A 20194-nucleotide genomic window follows, 5' to 3' on the forward strand; every position below is an offset into this window, starting at 1 on the left:
TCATTTTGCGCATCTATCACTCGTATCCAGGGCTCAATTTCCCATTACAACAAACAGTAGTATCTCAGTGTTTCCAAAACAATGATGTCCCTTTCCCTCTCCCTCAGGGTTTGAGACATATTCTTGGGGTCATATTCACACAGATGTTAAGAGAAGTTTTGTGCGTTGATGTCATTTAGCAGGAAAACTGTAGCATGTGAGAAGAAGGTGAGGATAGAACTCTGAGGAACAGCAAACATATAAGAATATAATGGACAGTACTGAGATATCCACAAACATGACCCAAAAAAGTCAGGGAAAAACCCAGAAAGTTGTGGGGTGTGACATGATGAAGGCATGACAATCCTGAAGTGGAATGAATGGTCATCAGTGGAGGGGTCTTTGCATTTGGTTACAGCAGGCTTGGTGGTCAGCTTGGTGAAAGCAGTCTCGGAGAAGTGACAGGATTAGACAGCAGGGAGCTGAAGGGAAGAGAGGAGATAAATGCACAGAGAAATTAAGGGCAGAGAAGTTGGTATAGGAAGGAAGCTACAAAGAAAATAGCATTGAAGAAAGAATTAAGATGTGAGTAATTTGTACCGGAGGCACTAGTGGTTCAGAGGTAGCATTCCTGCCTTCCAGAGAGGACAACTGGGTTGAATTCCTGTCAGTGCATTCATGCACAGCCACCAGTGTCTGGCAGTGAAAGTATGCACATTGTTTGTTATGATGCTCATCTGGCTTCAGGCAGCTTCCAGACAAAGACAGATTAGGAAGAGAAGTTGAGAGATTTACTTCCAAAAGACAGACAATGAAAACCATCACAACAGCTTGATCCCAACCCCTCATTGGGATTACAGCATTTCCTGTCATTGTGCATCATGAGTTGGGAGCCAGGTAAAAGTTTATACACAAGCACGCACCCCCACCCCCACCCCGCCTTTTGCAAACCAGTAGATTCCTTCTTTGAATTCAGACTTTCAGTATAATTCTACTTAGAACATATTTTAATGTTTCTATACATCTTAGATTGTGTCATCTGCATAGCACAGGTTGTTGATGCTTCTTCCTCCAATCTTTATGCCACATTATTTTTTTTGTTGTTTTTATTAAATTTTATTCGTTTGAATGAACATTTACAGAGATTTCGGGCTTTCATTCATTCATTGTTGCACTGTTTTCTCCACCCTCATCCCCAGTTCGTTCTTCTTCCCCTCCCCAATGTCTGTTTTAATTGTCCAATTGCCACAGTGCTTGTCAAAGCCAGTTCTGATTAATCTCCTTTGTCAGTGTGTCCCTTGCCATTCATTCCCTATCATTCCTCCCTGAGAGAGAATGCCACATTATTTTACATATTGAACAGATTCTTGAATTATTTGCTTGGTACAAAGACTGGATAGACATAGAAAAAGGATACAACTCTGACATACACTTTTTCTGATTTTAAATCATACCATGCTCCCATATTTGGACAACTGCTTCTTAGTTTGTGTATACATTTCACATAAGCATTCTGAGATTCCTATTCTCAGTGTTATCTAAAATTTGTTCTGACACAGAGTCACATGCCTCTATTGTATAGACAATAAAACACAAATAAACATCTTTCTAGTATGTTTTTGCTTTCAGCCAAGATCCAATTGGCATCAGCAATAATATCTCTCATACCATGGTCTCTTGCGAAGCCAGTTTTTGGAATTTCCCTGTTGATGTACTGTTTCAGCTGTTTTATATCAAGCTTTAGTAAAATTTTACTTGCATATGATATTAATGATATTGTTAGATAAATTTCCATGTTCTATGCTATACAGATGACACAACTTTGCAGAAAAGAGGATTTGAAATATTTACTGCAAAAGTGTTCAATATAGCATTCAATATCTATATACATCTCAACACTGAGAAAATAAAGATCCTTACAACTCCATCTTGCAATATCATGAAGAATAGACTGACGTTGTCAACGATTTAATTTTACTTGGACCCACGTCAACATCCATGGTAGCATCAGTAAGTTAATGACATCTCCAAGGTGCTAAAGAGCAAAGGATGTCAGTTTCAAGGATGTTAGTTTGCACCTGATCCAAGCCATGGTATTTTCAATTGCTTCCTATGCACTTGAAAGTTGATCAGTGAATAAGGAAGACAAAAGAATAATCAAAGCCTTTAAATTGTGGTGTTGAAGTAGAGCACTGAATATCCACCCCACGGACCGCCAAAGAACAAGTCTGTCTTGGAAGAAGTACAACCAAGGTGTTTATTAGAGACAAGGATGGTGAAACGTAATCTCACATACTTTTGGGCAGGTTTTTAGGAGAGGCCAGTCGTTGGCAAAAGATGTGATGCTGAGAAAAGTAGAAGGTCCAAAAAGTGCAACAATGAATGACTGGAAACCCTAAGTCTCTGTAAACTTTTATTAAAATTAATAATTATAAAAAATATGAACCGACACAGTGACTATAACAATGGGCCCCAGCATTATCAGAGATTGTGAGGATGGTATGGGATATAGCAAGGTTCAGACCTACTGACATCAGGGTCTGTATGCTTCAACAACAATAATGTGCTTCTTAAAGTGACTTAATGTGTAATGTATCAAGCTCCTAACTTAAAGGCTTGATGTTTACATCCACTAACTGCTCTGTAGGAGAAAGATGGACAGTCTCCTCTTATAAAGGTCGAAAGCCTTTGACACCTCTTGAAGAGCTGCTGTGAGTCAAAGCTAACTGGACAGTTGTTGGGTTATATTTTTGACAATTATCACGCCAAGAAATCTTTGCTAAATAACTTGAAATATAATTCCATATATTGGTTTCAATTCATACCATTAGTATGCTTCTCAACATATGACTAATAGATATGCCTGTATTATAATTAGATAATAGACAGGAAAGAAATAATAAAATTATTATTAGTTATAGTAAATAAATTTAGCCAAGGACATAAAGTAAGTTGGCTGGCTAATATGAAATGCTATTGTTGGAGAACAGCATTCACGTGAAATCTAGATTAAAATATGTATGACTTTAGGGCGTTTATACACTTGAAAGCATTATTGTTGTTGTTGTTGTGTGTTGTTGAGTTGACTATGACTCACAGCGACCCTATGAATCCTGCCCTATCATCTTGAGCCAATGTAACTGTCTCTGACATAATCTGCCTCCGATGCCACAGTCACTGTGTCAATTCATCTCATCCAGGATCTTCCTCTCCTGTACTGCAGTAATATTACCTGCATTACTACTTCCATGTCAATTCAGAATAACAAATCTCAACAATGCAAGGGCAAACACCATTCATGAGAACAATGTGCATTATTCTGCATGATTCAAATTTAGACCCTCATATTTCTGAAAAGAGAGACTCACTCAAACATACAGAGTGAAGGGGGGAAAACCTGCAAGATGGAATGAATGGAATAGGAATGACACATGTAACCCAGGGGAACACATTTGTGGGTGTGCACCACCCTCCCTTGGTCTTGATGTCATTTTTTTGTCTTGGGCTGGGAGTGCATTCTGCAAACCTCCTTTGAAGGACGTCAAAGTATTGAAAGGGGAACACCTAAAAAAAAGAAAGGGGAACACCTACCCCTACCTTCTTCCTCTAACTCACTTATACTATAAGCATCTGCTGAGTCCTCCTGCACGTTTGCCTGGTACACTAAGGTCTCAAGTGAATTTCCATCTTTTTAAATTCGTATCATTATTTTGTTGATGTACCCTGGAAAGATAGAAGAGCAGAATATATTAGAGAGCAAGTATTCCCCAGGTCTTGGCCCTCTAGTGCTGGTTGAAGTTTTGCAACTATCTTTACAAGCAGGTGTGAAATGACTTCCTTGGGAGTGCCACAAAGGCAGACAGCCTGTGACCTGACCTGGCAGGCAACACACTGCCCTCATACCTCTGCAAGTCTTTCCAGTAAGGCTGTATCATGACCAAGCTTTTGTCAACACTATGTGTGTACCTTTTTTTCTTCCAGCTCACAACTTACAAAAGTTGATGGTGGACACCCATTGAAAGATGTTATTGAGTTATCAGAATACACTCTTGACTATTTGGACAGAACACATATTCTTACAGAGCTTCAGTTTATTCTGAATAACACTGCCTTTTTTTTTTTTTTCATCACCAGGGTTACACAAGGCCTTTGTGAGTTCCAATGATGGATGCCAGAAGGAGACAAGGAAGAATGTAAAGGCAAAAATATGCTCAAGAGCACATCACAGGAGACTAGAGCGAGGGCTACATGGTGGAGGGGACCTGGGGGAGGGTTTGTAAAACAATGAAAGAATCTTTTCTTTTACTTTTCCATAATTTTTGGACTCATGTACTTATAACTTGTTAGTCAAATTTGTGTCTTCTAGGTTGCAACACCCCCATGATACATCTTCAAGGATATGAACATGTACAGCCAAGCACAATCAATAAGAGTGCATCTAAATTCCAAAATCAATCTCCATAATAGTCTATGTGTTTCCTACTGCCAAAGGGGCCCTTTAGAGTAGTGAGAGAAGATCTTCACCCTGAAACCCACAGCGTCCCATTTCAGCAGGAAGTAGCTAAGAGAATACGCCATCCCCTTTTCCTTATGACTCAGGGTGAAGTCTCTCTCAGGGAGGAGTGACAGGGAATGGCAAAGGATACACTGACAAAGAAGATTAATCAGAACTGGCTTTGACAAGCACTGTGGCATTTGGACAAGAACAAACTGGGAGGAGGGTAGAGAGAATAGTGCAACAATGAATGAGTGGAAGCCCAAAATCTCTGTAAATGTTTATGAAAATTAATAAAATATAATTATAGAAAAAAAAAGAGCAGGGATTTACAGAACCCCAAGACTTCTCTGGTTATCACTACAAAGAATCTGAATTAGAGTGGGTCTCTTGCTTTACCTCTGTCAGAAACCAGAAAACTTGGGGTTACTGATATTATTGTTAACTGGTTTTGAGTTGGCTCCTATTCATATATATGAATACTATTCAAGTATATGTACAGTGGAATTGTTGTTATATGCCATCCAGTAGCCTGTGACTCACAGCAACCCTATGTACAACAGCTCTGAATACCGTCCTGTCCTGATTCAGTCTAACTGCCTCTGACACACCTACCCGATAGCCCCAGTTACCGTGTCAATCCAACTCATCCGGAAAACCTGTCTAAACCATGCAATCTCTGCTGTGCATAGGCTCACTGCTGCAGTCTCTATGTCAATCCATATGTCAATCCATCTCTTGTAGGGTTTTCCTTTCCTTCACTGACTACTTTTCTCAACATGATATCTTTTTTCCAAGGACTCGTCCCTTCTGATAAGGTGCCCAAAGTTTGTTAGATGAAGTGTCATTATCCTTGATTCTAAGAAGCAATCTAGCTACATTTCTTCCAAGACAGATTTGTTTGTTCTTTCCCAAGTCTATGACAGTATATTCAATATTTTCTATCAACACTACAATTTAAAGACATTAACACTTTTTCTGTCTTCTTTATGCATTGTTCAACTTTCACATGCATATGAAGCAATTAAAAATACAATATCTTTTGCATACCCATGTTTATCGTGGCTTTGTTCATAATAGCAAGGAGTTGGAAACAACCTAAGGGCCCATAAAAAAATGAATGGATAGAGAAGATGTGGTATATACACACAACAGAATAATACGCTGCATTGAAAAACAAGGAACTCATGCAAGATTATTCAAAATGGGTGACCCTGGAGGATATGATGCTGAGTGAAATATCTCAGTCACAAAAGGACAAATACTTCATGGTGCCACTGTTGTAAAACAGGACTGACATCAGGGTTGGGGGGGGGAGACTGAGAAAGATGGGATAAATAATGTATACTTCATTGAAACAGATGAGGGAGAATACTGTTTAAGAGGGATATGTTATTAGGTATTATTGTTATGACAGGAGTCCAGAATGAAGACTGCATAGTGGAGTGGACCTGGGGGCAGGGATTGTGAAACAATGAAGGAATTTTTCTTTTACTTTTCAAAGAGAAGAGTGAACTGAGGAGGGGCGTGGAGGAGTGGGCAGGGAGAAAAGTACAACAATGCATGAATGTTAATCCAAAGTCTCTGTAAATTTTCATTAAAATTAATAAAATAGTACTACCACTTGTGGAAAGTATCTTAAGCACCCTTGCTCTTTAGCACTTGAAACAGATCCCTGAAATGTCAGGAGATGAGCACCACCTCATAGGCACTCAAACAACCTCTGATAGATAAATGTAGAATCATCATGTTGTTGTTGTTGTGTGCCACTGAGTTGAGTATGACTCATAGTGACCCTATGAACAAAAGATCTGAACCCTGTTCTGTCCTGTACCATTCTCACACTTTCTGACACACAAGAGCCCACTGCATCAGTCACCTTGTCCATTCACCCAGTTGAGGATCTTCCTTTCCTTTGCCGATCCTCCACCCTTCTCAGCATCATGTTCTTCTCCAAGGAATAGCACCTCCTAGCAACATGCCCAGAGTATGTGAGGAGAAATTTCATCATTCCTGCATCCAAAGAACACTCCAGCTGCACCCTCTCCAAGATATATCTACTCTCCTGGCCGTCCATACACGTTCAGTGTTCTTCTCCAACACCACAGCTTAAAAGCGTCAATTCTTTTTCTCTAATCCTTATTCACTGTCCAGCTCTCAGACGAAGAACAAGTAATCAGAAAGAGCATGACTTGAATCAGATGCACCTTAGTCCTCAAACTGACATCACTACACCTCAATAATTTGGAGAGGTCCCTAACTGCAGATTTTCCCAGAGCAATGCATCTTCTTATTTCTTGACTGCTGGTACCAAGGGTGTCAAATGTGGATCTAAACAAGATGAAACTGTTGACAGTTTCAATCTCCTTTCCATACACCATGACACTGCCTACTGGTCCAGTGGTAAGCATCTTTGTTTTCTTGATATTGAGATGCAATCCATGCTGAAGGCTTGATCTTCTGCAACAAGTGCTTCATTTTTTCCTCACTTTCAGCAAGCAAGTCATCTGCATAACACAGGTTATTACTGATGAGTCTCCTTCCAGTCCTGATGCCACACTCCTCTTCAGAGTCCAGCTTCTCAAATAATTTGCCCAGCATACAGACTGAGTAAGAATGGAGAGAGAATACAACCCTGACAAACACCCTTCTCAATTTTAAACCATGTAGTGTTCCCTGATCTGTTCACACAACAGCCTCTTGGTCCACGTATAGGATCCACCCAAGCACAATCAAGTGTTCTGGGATTCCCATTCTTCCTAATGTCAGCCACAACTTGTCATGATCCACACATTCAAATGCCTTTGCATAAGCAATAAAGCATAAATACACATTCTTATGGTATTATTTACTTTCAGCCAGGACCATGTGACATCAGCAATCCCTGGTGCCACGGCCTCTTCTAAATCCAACTTGAACTTCTGGCAGTTCCCTATCTATGTACTGTTCTAGACATTTTTAAATAAACAAAGATTCTCACCACTGGATCAATTGGCAGCATCAGGATGGATGGTGAAGAGATTGAGATTGTTCACAGCTTTAGTTTGCTTGGCTCCACAGTCAACACTCTCGGCACCAGTAGCCAGGAAATTAGAAGATGTATTGCCATGGGGAAGTCTGCTGTTAGAGACCTCTCCAAAGTACTGAAGAGCAATGGTGTCTCTCTGGAGACTAAGGTGCGTCTGATACAGGCCATGGTCTTTGCAATCACTTGTTATGCATCAGAGAGTTGGACAGTGACTAAGGAGGATAGAAGGAGAACTGATGCCTTTGAGCTGTGGTGCTGGAGAAGAGTATTGAGGGTACCATAGACTGCTAGGAAAACAAACAGATTCATCCTGGAAAGGTTTAAACCAGGCAGCTCCCTGGAGGCAAGGATTCTGAGGCTCCATCTAACATACTTTGGACATGTTGTAAGGAGGGACCGGTTCTTGGAGGGGGACAACATGCTTGGGAGGTTGGAGGGACAGTGCAGGAGGGGAAGGCCCTCTATGCGGTGGATTGATTCAGTATCTGGGGTAATTGGGATGGGTGTGTCGGAGACAGTGCGATTGGCACAGGACAGAGCAGAGTTTAGGGCTGTTGTACACAGGGTAGCTATGAGTTGCAAGTGACTCGATGGAACATAACAACAAACAACAACAATATGTGATATTAATGATATTGTTCAATAGTTTGCACATTCAGTTGGATCCCCTTTCTTGGGAATGGGAATAAATAAGGACCTCTTCCAATCTGTTCACTAGACAGCTGTCTTACAAATTTCTTAGCACAGACTGGTGATCTCATCCAAGGCTGCATCTGTTAACTGAAATAAGTCAACTGGTATTCCATTGATTCCAGGGTCCTTATTTTTTTGCCAGTGTGTTCAATGCAGCTTCCACTTCCTCCTTCATTAGCATTGGCTCTTATTCATATGGTGCTTTCTGGTACATTGGTTCTGTGTATTCCCTCCTACTTCTTCTGATTTCTGAGTCATTCAGTATATTATCCATAGCATCTCTCAATATTATGACTTGAGACTTAAATTTGCTTTTCAGTTTGTTCAGCTTGAGAAATGCAGAGCAAGTTCTTTAATTTTTATTCTACAATTCCAGCTCTCTGTACATTCCATTATAATACTTTGCTTTGTCTTCCCAAGCTGCCCTTTGAAATCTTCTGGTCAGTTCTTTCAGTTCAACATGGTTTCCTTTTATTTTGGCTTCTCAATGCTCCAGTGTAATCTTTAGTGTCTTTTCTGACATCCACTTCAGTTTTTTCTTTCTCCTCCATTTTTGTAAAAACCTTTTACATCTTCACTAGGCATCAGTAAGGCATTAGTGAGATGAGATGGACCAGCTCTGGCCACTTTGAATCAGATAATCATATAATATACTATGCTGGGAATGAAAAACTGAGGAATAATGGTGTCACATTCATAGTTAAAAAGTCAATTACAATTTCTACCCTGAAATACAATGTGGTGAGTGACAGGATAATATACACATACAAGGAAGACCCGTTAAAATGACCATTATTCAAATATACACTCTTACATCTAGAGCCAATGAGGAAGAAATTGAGAAATTTTACCGAATCTTGCAGATCAAATTTGACTGAATATGCAATCAAGATGCATTAATGATAACTGGTGACTTGAACGCAAACGTGAAAAACAGTGAAGAAGGAATATTAGTTGAAAAATATGGGCTTGGTGACAGAAATGAGGTTGGAAATAGAATGATTTAATTTTATATTTACCATGATTTATTTATTGCAAAAATTTTTTTTTAAAAGACACAAACGATGACTTTACATATGGCTGCATAGGAATCAGACAGACTACATTTGTGGAAGAAATCACTGGGGAATCTCAATATCAACAGTCAATACTAGGCCAGGGGTGGACTGTCAGTCAGATCACCAATTACTCATATGCAAGTTCAAACTGAGGCTGAAGAAAATGAAAATAAATCCACAGAAACCAAGATATGATCTTGAATCAATTCCATCTGAATTTCAAGATCATCTTAAGAATAGGTTTGAGGCATTGAACATCAATGATCAAAGACCAGATGAGTTGTGGGATGAGATCAAGCATAGCATCCATGAATAAAGTGAGAGCTCATTACAAAAATGGAAGAGAAAGAATCATCATGGAAAGGTTCTATTCAGTTGGCCAGGACTCATCGTGACCCTAAGAACAGATTGAAATGTTGCCCTATCCTACACCAACCTCACAATATTGTCATGCTTAAACCTATTGTTATTGTTAATAGTCACTGCATCAATCCAGCTCAGTGACGGTCTTCTCTTTAGCTGATCCACAATGTTCCCAAGTATTTTTTTTTTCTTCTTCTTTTTTTTAGATTTTCCTCTCTCAAGGACCACTGCCTCCTGGAGAAGTGCTGGTAGCCTAGTGGGTAGGGAGTTGTACTGTCAATAAAGGCAGGTAGTTCAAATTAGGTAAGCTGCTCCTCAGCAAATAAATGGGTAATCTCCTTCCATGTGATTCACAGGCTTTGAAAACCCACTAGAGGGTTAGCTATGAATTGGTCTACCCACTTCTCAGCATAAAACAACAATAATGGTTACTCGACAATATGCTTCAAGTATGTGAGGTGAAGTTTCATTATCTTTGTCTCTAGAAACACCTCGATGGCCTTGCTTCCCAGACAGACATATTTTGTTCTTTTGGTAGTTCATGATGCACTCAGTATTCTTTGACAACATCACCATTTAAAGGCTTCAATTCTTCTTCAATCTTCATTATGCATTGTCTAATTCTTCTATGCATAGGAAGCAACTGAAAATATCATGGCTGGAGTCAGGTGTACCTTAGTCTTTAAAATGATATTCTTGTTCTTTATTATTTTAAAGAGGTCCTTAACAGAAGATTTGCCCCATATAAACACTAGTTGGTTTTTTGTTTTGTTATTTTACTGCTGCTAACATGGGTGTTGACTGTGGATTAAAGTAAAACGAAATTCCTGACAACTTAAACCTTTGTCTATCTTGATGGTGCCTAGCAGTACCGTTGTAAGGATTTCTGCCTTGTTGATGTTGACTTATGATGTCCATATTGAAGTCTCAGATCTTATTCAGAAAGTACTTCAAATCTTCTTCACCTTCTGCAAATAAGGTTGTGTCATCTGCACAACTAATACCACATTCTTGTTCATATAAATCAGCTATTTTGCTCAGCATACAGAATGAATAGGTATGGAGGAAGGATACAGCTCTAACACACATCTTTTCTGAGTTTAAACCATGCAGAGTTCTTCAGTTCTGTTGGAATGACTGCCTCTTGGTCTATGTATTGGTTTTGCACGTGCACAATTACATATTGTGGAATTCTATTAAAACTGTATCTGTTGTTGTTATGTGCCATCGAGTCGTTTGTGACTCATAGCGACCCCATGTACAACAGCCCTAAACCCTGCTCTATCCTGTACCAATCCCATTGCCTCTGACACACCCATCCCAATTATCCCAGTCACTGAATCAATCCACCTCACAGAGGGTCTTCCTCTCCTGCGCCGTTCCTCCACTCTATCCAGCATGATGTCCCTCTCCAAAGATCTCTCTCTCCTTACAACATGTCCAAAGTATGTCAGACGAAGCCCCAGAATCCTTGCCTCCAAGGAGTAGCCTGGTTTAACCCTCTCTAGGATGAATCTGTTTGTTTTCTTGGCAGTCCATGGTACATTCAATACTCTTCTCCAGCACCACAGCTCAAAGGTGTCAATTCTCCTTCTATCCTCCCTAGTCATTGTCCAGCTCTCTGATGCATAACAAGTGATTGCAAAGATCATGGCCTGTATCAGGTACATCTTAGTCTCCAGAGAGACACCGTTGCTCTGGAATACTTTAGAGAGGTCCCTAACAGCAGACTTTCCCATCGCAATACGTTTTTTGATTTCCTGGCTGCTGGTGCCAAGAGTGTTGACTATGGAGCCAAGCAAACTGAAGCTGTGAACAATCTAAATCTCTTCACCATCCATCCTGATGCTACCGATTGGTCCAGTGGTGAGAATCTTTGTCTTCTTGACATTGAGCCTCAGTCTATACTGAAGGCTGCAGTCCTTGACGCTCTGCAGTAAGTGCATGAGGTCCTCCTCAGTTTTAGTGAGCAAGGTTGTGTCATTTGCATAATGCAGATTGTTGATAGATCTTCCATCAATCCTAACACCACGCTTCTCCTCATAGAGCCCAGCCTCTCGGATAATCTGCTCTGCAACTGTATCTAGAGAAAAAAAAATATATCTAAGAGTGGTATTGCTGTCCTTAACCACCAGGTGGCCAAATGAAAACAGAAAAGAAGCAATACAAAGAAAGAAAAAAACCCATAGAACTGCCTAGTAAAAATAATTCCCTTGGATAAGACATTGTAAGTTCTGTCTGGTTAATTTCTCCAGATTAGTTTTCCCATCAGGTTAATTTGGTTTTCAACTTATTTTACTAAAATGAGCAATGTAATATCCAAGAGACCTGTCTATCATCTCCGTGGGTAGATTTTTGTTATCTGTGGGCTTAAATTTGCCACTGCTAAAACTGTTTAAAACACATTAAGTAATTAACAGTAAAAACAAGGTGGTCTGAAAAAGCCTCTCTAGATAGAAGAGATGACCCAAGTCCACCTGCTAATGATCCTAACAGCGCAAAAAGAACCCCCAAGTCTTGTTCTTTTATTTTCCAGAGGATATGAAACTCCAATCCCTCCTCACTGTGGTTATGGAGAATTTAGACATTTAAACACAAATTTTCTCTTTTCCAACTATCCTATATCTGAACCATCAAGACCTGCATTTCATACGACTATGTTCCCAGCTCTTCACACTGACAATCTCCAAGCACCACCTTTGGAAATCTTATTAAAGAGTCTACTTAATTTCTGGAAAACTAACAAGAAAGGAATTGTCTTTCTTTCCTGGATATCTGCTTAATCATAAGGTCAAGAAACCCATTTGGGGCTTCAGAATTGAAACAATACCATTCATTCCTCTCATATAAACAGACATGTAAATATCCACTAGTCATACTTTATAGGAAATGGAAATTAAATTAGTGATGTAAAATGAAAGCCAAAATTAGGTAATCTGTTTGGATATTACACTGAAGTTGTCTCTAAGGTCATCCCTTAAATTCAGATCAGAATCCCAAAACACTGAACTCTCATTACATATGTCTGTCAACAACAAATACCATCTAAAACGGTCTTACATCAAATGTATACGTCTTAGATTCCAGTCCTGCACAATTCCATTAAATCGCAACCAGATTTTATTTGCTGAACAAATGGTGATGCCAGTTATACTAATGGATACTGCAGGAAAAAGCACACAAGTAATACAGCACTGGAACTTTTAAGGATGAAACAAGGTGCAATTTACAAAACTGTCTGTTGCAAACATATGGCAGCCATGAGGGCTTCTAGCTCTTATCAGCCATCTTCACTGAACGTAGTGATAATTTCTCCCTTGGTCAAGTGAATTTTCCATAATACACAGATTTATTAGCTCCCAAGGTTAAAATTCTCTGGGAAAGAAAGGGGGGGAAAGTTACACTTTAGAACATCATGCGATAATCAAATGAAGTGAAAACTGTCACCCCAGCAAAAATAAGAGAGAGGAAAAAAGAAGTCAAGGATGAGGCTGATAATGTTGGACATAAAACCTCTCTGAGTTCAGGTGCACAAAGCCATGAGCAGGCATTTTTATATCATAAACATGTGGAAAGAAGAAACCTCCCTTTCACAGCAAAATGCCTGAGTGGTTCCATTAATGAGCCAGGGGACTTCTTGACTTAGTCAGAATGCCTTGAGATTAGAGGAAAGAGTGCTGCCTTCATTAAAATTCCAGCTCTGACACTACCTGGTCCTCTATCATATGATCTTGGACATGCTGGATTCAGCAACTCTGTGTCTCAGTTTCTTTGTTTGTAAATGGTGATGATTACTGTATCTGCCTCTTGAGGGAAACTGTGAAGTTTCAAGGAGTGAATACATAGTACAAACTTTGTAAAGTGCCCCTGCTTTTCATTATTTAGCAGTTGTTATTGGATAAGGTGTGTCTGATCCAGAACATGGTCTTCTCAATTATTTGCTATGCATCTGTGATCTGGACAATGAATAAGGATGGCAGAAGAAGAATCGATGCTTTTGAGTTGTGGTGCTGGAGGAGAGGCTTGAACAAACCATGGACTGTCACAAGTACAAACAAGTGTGTCCTGGAGAGGGTGAAAACAACTTTCTCTATGGAGGCATGGATTTTGAAGCTCCATCTCACATGCTTTGGGTGTGTTTCCAGGAGGGGCCAGTTCTTGGAGAAGGACATCATGCTTAGAAGGGTGAAGGGACAGTGCAGAAGAGACCCTGTATGAGATGGACTGACACAGTGACTGTGGCAATGGGATCAGGTATGTTGGAGACAGTAAGATTGGCTCAGGATAGGGTAAAGTTCAAAGTTATTGTTCATATAGTTGCTATGAGTCGTAGTCAACTTGATGGCACATAACAACTCTGTATACAGAATGTACTGCAAATAGAGACCCGAATAAAAACCAGGCCTTTCCTCCTATCTCATCTGTATTCTGCCTCACTTCTTGACAGAAATAGCTTTTAATAAGGTTGCCTAAAACCTTTCTCTTTCAAATCTATTGTGTAAAACCACAGAAAGATCTTGGTCTTTCTTGACTCCTTAGACTTATAAAGCTGTTGACGTTGAAATTCTCTGTCCTGAGTCCCTGTAACTTTTCATTTTCATAATCCACCTTCAAGTTGTGAAGTGGAAGGAGGCTCTGTGAGCCTGAATCAGTCCCACTTCACTTCCCTCTAGCTCACTTCTGTTTGTCAAACCATTTTTTATGTAGCCTCTGACAGGACGGCTGTGGAAGTCCAAAGACTTGACACACAGTTTACTTAGTTCATCACAGCCATGGGACTCCTTCCTCCTAGTGGGATGGGGCACAGAGAAGTGATCTCATTCTGATACTACCTGAGACCCGCATCATATGTGAGTCTCCCTATTAAGCTCATTCAATTCCCTCATTCTTGGCTTTCATAACTCCTTCCATATTTGAAAGTAAATTTCCAGCTACTGGTTCACATACTTCTCTACTCACTTTTTCTCACTCTCATTTGCCAATTGCTGTTCCTTGGAGAGGGACATTATGCTTGGAAAAGTGGAAGGTCAGATAAAAGAGAGGAAGAGCCTCAACCAGATGTACTGACACACTGACTGCAACACTGGGCTCGAATATGTCAGAGATTGTGAGAATGGCACAGGAGAGGTTCAGATCTGCTGTTCACAGGGTCACTGTGAGTCACACTCAACTACTAGATGGCACTTGACCTTATCAATGTGCTCTTTCTGACCTTTAAAAGATATTAGTGCTTAGACTCTCACTGCTTCTTGGTCTCAAGTCTCACTCTAAGTAAATTTATCCATGTCCATGATCTTATTACCAATTACATACTGAATTATCTAAAACATTGGTCTGCATCTTAGACCTTTGATTTGGGCGCCAGACCCACATACTTAGATAGGCTTTGCATGTTGATCTGGACATTTCTGTAGCACTTCAAATTCAAATGTTCAAAACCTAACTAATAATTCCCTCCTTCCTTCCTTCCTTCCCAAATTCAGCATTTCTGAGCTCTATATTATGGAGGCGACTACCATTCATCTTTTATGTGAACTCCTTCTAGTCTTTTCTTTTTCCATTCACCTCCAAACACCCCTTCTCCATAGCAGCCAAGGTGGTACAGTTTAACTGTCAGTTTAATCACTTTCTCCTTAAAATCTTCAGCAGCTCCCCAGTGCTTACAAGAACTTGAGCATGACTTAGAAAGTACATCATTAATGGGCTCCTTCCCTTATTCCTGCTTGTTCTCTAGCACTTTGACCTCACTGACCTGCTTCAACACGCCAACCTCTTCCTTGTCCTTTGTCTGGAACTCTCTCCATTCTCCCTTACCTGCTTAAGTCCTATTTATCCTCCAAGTAAGGTCATTCCTCAAGAAAGTTGTTCTTGACCCAAGACTAGGTCAAGTATCCTAGTGTAAGCTCTCATAGCATCCTGAGTACTTATATCAGTAATACTTTATATTTATTGTTTTTTTTTAAAAAAACAAGCTAATACCTATTTCTCCCAACAGACTGCACATTTCAGGAGGTTAAGGGGCCATGTTTGTTTGGCTCAGCATGTACTCAGCATACATTCCACACAGAAAGGAAATACTAATACTTTAACACAGAGCTCTGAGGGCCTCGTGGGAGCTGTGCTGCCAACTCAAAGGTTCAAATCCATCAGCTCCGCTGAGCAAGAACAATGAACAATCTTCTTTCCTGCAATTTCCAGTCTTTGAAAACCCACTGGAGGTTCAGCTATTCAGCTATGAGTTGGTTCCAACTCAACAGCAATGAGGTGGATGTGGTTAAATGAACACTCACGTTTCAGTAATGAGGGGAACACACTGAGGAACACAATCAAGGGAACACCCTCTAACCCAAAGGATGTGCCTCTCCAGCAGCTCCATGAGGGGAAAATGGGCAGTTTCTTCCCAGGTGCTCCACAACCTTGGAGCTTCTAAGTTAGCTCCAACTCAACAGCAGTGATTTGGGGCTTTTCAGTAATCACTTGAAGGCACTTTCATGACCCTCTTCTCCCTCTAACAAGAGTCTTACACAATGGCTTCAAGTGACAACTCCCTCTGGCTCTTTTGACCACATCAGGTTCCATGAGGTGAGAAACAGATAAGGAAAACTGGGCTCCAAGAAGTCTGTGCATGGAACCCTGGCGCTCAAATGGCCAGTACATGATACCCATAATTTGTAACATTTTGCCTCATTAAAGTTATATTTTTTCATCCTCCTTTAGATAACTTTTTTCACTGTCATTTATTTATTCATTGAACAAAATTCCAGGCTTCTAAATTCCATACATTAGGGTCCTAGGCTAGGAGCTGACATGTGTTCAATACTCAACAATCTAAGAGGCTGGGATAGAGACAGAATTCTGTGCTTGTGTGAGGCGGAGGGCCCATGCAGAGGATAAGAGAGGAAGGTGACCTTGGAGGTGACTTGATATAAGATAGACAAGGAACAGCCATAAAAATTTCAAGCTAATTTAGGAACTCTAGTAGGTCCTAAAATATCAACTACTATTAATAATGCCTTGGCCTAAAAAGTGAAATGAAGGAGGAAAAGGCTTAGTTTGTAGCACCACGAGTCCCTCTGCTTCCTCCCATCCTGGCCCGTCTCCTCTGGGAAGATAAGAATGAAGTGTGTAGTTCTCCCTAGTTCTACAGTAGCACCCCGGACAGTCACCTTGCATGTAGTTCTGGAAGCGTTATCTTTACATAGGCATGCGAGTCATTTATCTCCTGGACCCCTATCTTCCCTTTCATTCCATGCCTACCTGACCTGAGTTTTAATTTGAGGTGGGTTGTGACAGTGGAAATATCAATAGAACAATATCATTAGGAACCAATATTGTGGAAAGGTAGAAGTAGGTTGAGGGTTTACCAGAAGCCATCACAGAAAGAGTTGTGAGTCTTATGCAAAAGCTTAATAGTTCCACAGTAATCAAAGCTTAGGGAAGTCCACTGGTTTGACGAGAAAAAACAGAAAGATTAACAGAATAAACTGCCTCTGAAAGGTCATATAGCATCCCAGGTATTATACTCTAGTTTTCCTTTGAAATAATAATAAAAAAATAGCAATAATAATGAAAAAATTATAAACTCTTGACTAGTTATTATTGTTGTTAAGTAACATGCAATTGGAACTAACTAAGTGACTCTCCTAAGAAGTTTTCAGAGGCTGTAAATCTCATGAAAGGACAATTTTAATTTTTTTCCATATGAGTACCTGATGGTTTTGAACTATGTTCCTTTGAGTTTGCATTAAGCCACAACAGTTAACCTGAACTCTTGACTATCGCATTCTGTTTTATTTTAATGAAATTTTACCTTAAGTAAACTTTAAAGAAGTTCACTAATAAGTTGCAATGCCAATCCCAAACCAAGTGGTTCGAATCTACTAGCTACTCCCTAGGGACAAGATGAGTAATCCATCTCCTTCTGTACAATTATAGCCTCAGAAAACTTGCTCAAAAAACAACAATAATAAGTAAGTAAACTTTATTTTTGTGACAGATATTACTCAATCTTTTAATTGTGCCCCAAATCCTGCTTGGAGAATGGAAAAGGTCAAGTGAGTTCCTGCATATCACAGAAAAAGGACTAAGGAAGGATAAATCAGAGTAGGAGTTTTCTAAATATCAAAACCAGAAAGGAGTTGTGTGTGCCCTAGTATTATTACTTTGCAGAAAATAAGTATCATTATCAATCAAAGAACGATGGTTTAAAAATGGAATATTTGGAGCCTTTTCCCCACCACAGAAAAAAGGCATCGAGCAGTGAAGGTCAGAGGATCAGAGAAAAAAGGAACAAAGCTCTCAACATGATGGACTGACACAGGGAGTGTAACAGTGCTCTTGAGTATATGTGAGATGGTGAAGATGGCTCAGGATAAGGCAAGCTGCAGATCTGTTGTTGATAGAGTTACTATGAGGCATAGTTGACTAGACGGCACCTAACAACAACACAAAAGAATGTTGAAAGAAAAACAACAACAGGCTTTATTAAACCAACATCTTTCCCCTCTTTTTTAATTGAAATTTTAATTTACGTTTATAGAGACTTTGGATTTACATTCATTCACTGTTGGACCTTTTCCTCCCTGCCCAAGCCTCCCCCCCGTTGGTTTTTCTCTTCGAAAACACCAAAAATACCCCAACAAAAACAAACTTTCATTATTATATAACACCCTCCCCTTATTAGATATAAGTCCACTCCTCCATGAAGCTCTCATTCTGGACTCTTGTCATGAAAATAATACCTAATCATATATTCCTTTCAAACAGTTCTCTCCCTTATCTGTTTCAATGCAGAATACAGTATTTAAACCCGCTTTTCTTAGATTCCCCCCAACCCCAATGTCAGTCCTGTTTTATAACAGTGGCATGATGCAGTGTAAACCAACATCTTTATAATTTAGTTTGAAGTAAAGCACTAGGACAGAGATTGTACAGATATAAAACACAGTATACATTTATTCATGTATATAAAAGTCAGACAGGACACTACTTGTTCTGAAACTGCTTTCTATGTAAATCTCTTCCAAAAAACAACATTGTGGATTTAACAACTCAAACTTCAATTAATTATCGTAGTCAAGTTTACAGTTAAAGAATTAGTTGAAAAAATAATACTCTCTCGGAAGGCAAAAATATATTTCCTTTGAAAAAAGCTTAACTACCAATGTAAAATTCACAAGCAAACCAAGACGGAGTGTATAGGATGTTTAAAAGCTAGGAATGTACTGAAATAAAGTTTTATTTTATCTTTCCAGAGACTTGCCAGACCATGTAATCTAACTATCTAACTTGTTTTGGTGTTTTGCCCAGTGTATTATCCACTTTCTGAGAGAAACATATTAGAAAAATATGAGTGAAAAAGAAGTAGAGGTTGAAGTTGACACCCTGATTATCAGTTTGAAATTTTAGGAAAATCCTACTACAGCAGAACAGCCCAAATGAAGCCAATATCAGCCTGAACCTAGTTCACAGGGGAAATACAGATAAAAGATACCAGTCATGAAAAGGCAGACATACAGAAAACAAGGCTGTTAGTAAGTGCTATCAGGTCGACTACAACTCATAGTGACCCCATGAATACTGGATCTGAATAGGGAACATAATAGCATGCAAAATAAGAAAGAACTACATTTTCAGCATATTGAGTAGGGCTTCAAACCAGTTCATTCCGTTTTCATTCTCTGCAAACAATCTGCATTTCCACCTCAGATATACTGAATTGCAATAAGATATTTGGGTTAATTCTTACAGATCTCTCGCTCAGAGACACAAGGATCACCCTTGAATCTTGTTAAAATCTAGACTCTGATTCATTCAGTCTATCGGAAGTTGTTGTTGTGAATTGAGTGAATTCCAGCTCATGACCCTATGAACAACATACTGAAGGTTGGCTTGTCCTGCACTATTCTCACTATCTCTGAAGACAAAATGCAAATTCTCCACAAGGGGGTGAGCTAGAATGTACTGGTTCAAAGCTCTGTGCCAGAGTGCTTGCAATTCTGATTAGGTTCAGGAGAGAAATAACAAGGCCCCCTCAGCCTGACCCACAAAAAACAGACCACCAAAGGATGCTTTTAACTAAAAGGGTGACCAATGGGCATCTGGATGAGAACACAGCCATGTTTCTTACTGAGATTTAGTTCCTCCGTCTTTCAAGTGGTCACTTTCACACAATGTCATATCTGTTTGTGCAGTGACCCTGAATGGGCCATTTCTCTGAGATCTCTAAATACATTTTTTTATTAAGTGACATTAGGGAATTTATGTGATTACCCTCAAAAAAGGTAACAGTCAAGCAACAAACAATGGTTCACTTTTATAATGTATTCACAACAAATTGACAAATTAAAAAGAAAATCCTTACCTGGATTATTTCTTCCACACAGCTGTTGCCTTCTCCAGCTCTACTGTCCTGAAAGAAAAGAAAACACAAATTAAGCCCTAGAGGACAAACTGATTGTTACAAACTAAACAAAGATGGTAATAAAAGAGGTAAGTTTCAGCCTGATGGAAACAAGCCAGTGGGGTTCTTGTCCAATGGAATGCTGAACTGGAACTTAGTGATAATCTCTTTCCTTC

General features: G+C 39.6%; 1 protein-coding gene across 1 annotated transcript in view; it reads right to left on the reverse strand.

Moving 5' to 3' along the window:
- AFF3 (AF4/FMR2 family, member 3) overlaps window positions 1–20194 on the reverse strand; it is a 618084-nt gene that overhangs the window by 370170 nt on the left and 227720 nt on the right. The window contains exon 6 of the mRNA XM_006887856.1: window positions 19980–20027. Coding sequence (XP_006887918.1) covers window positions 19980–20027 — 48 coding nt within the window. The remainder of the gene's footprint in view (window positions 1–19979; window positions 20028–20194) is intronic.

The sequence above is a fragment of the Elephantulus edwardii genome, unplaced genomic scaffold, assembly GCF_000299155.1.
Source record: "Elephantulus edwardii isolate Elephantulus edwardi_28Jun2011 unplaced genomic scaffold, EleEdw1.0 scaffold00062, whole genome shotgun sequence".
In the NCBI taxonomy this organism is placed as follows: domain Eukaryota; kingdom Metazoa; phylum Chordata; class Mammalia; order Macroscelidea; family Macroscelididae; genus Elephantulus; species Elephantulus edwardii.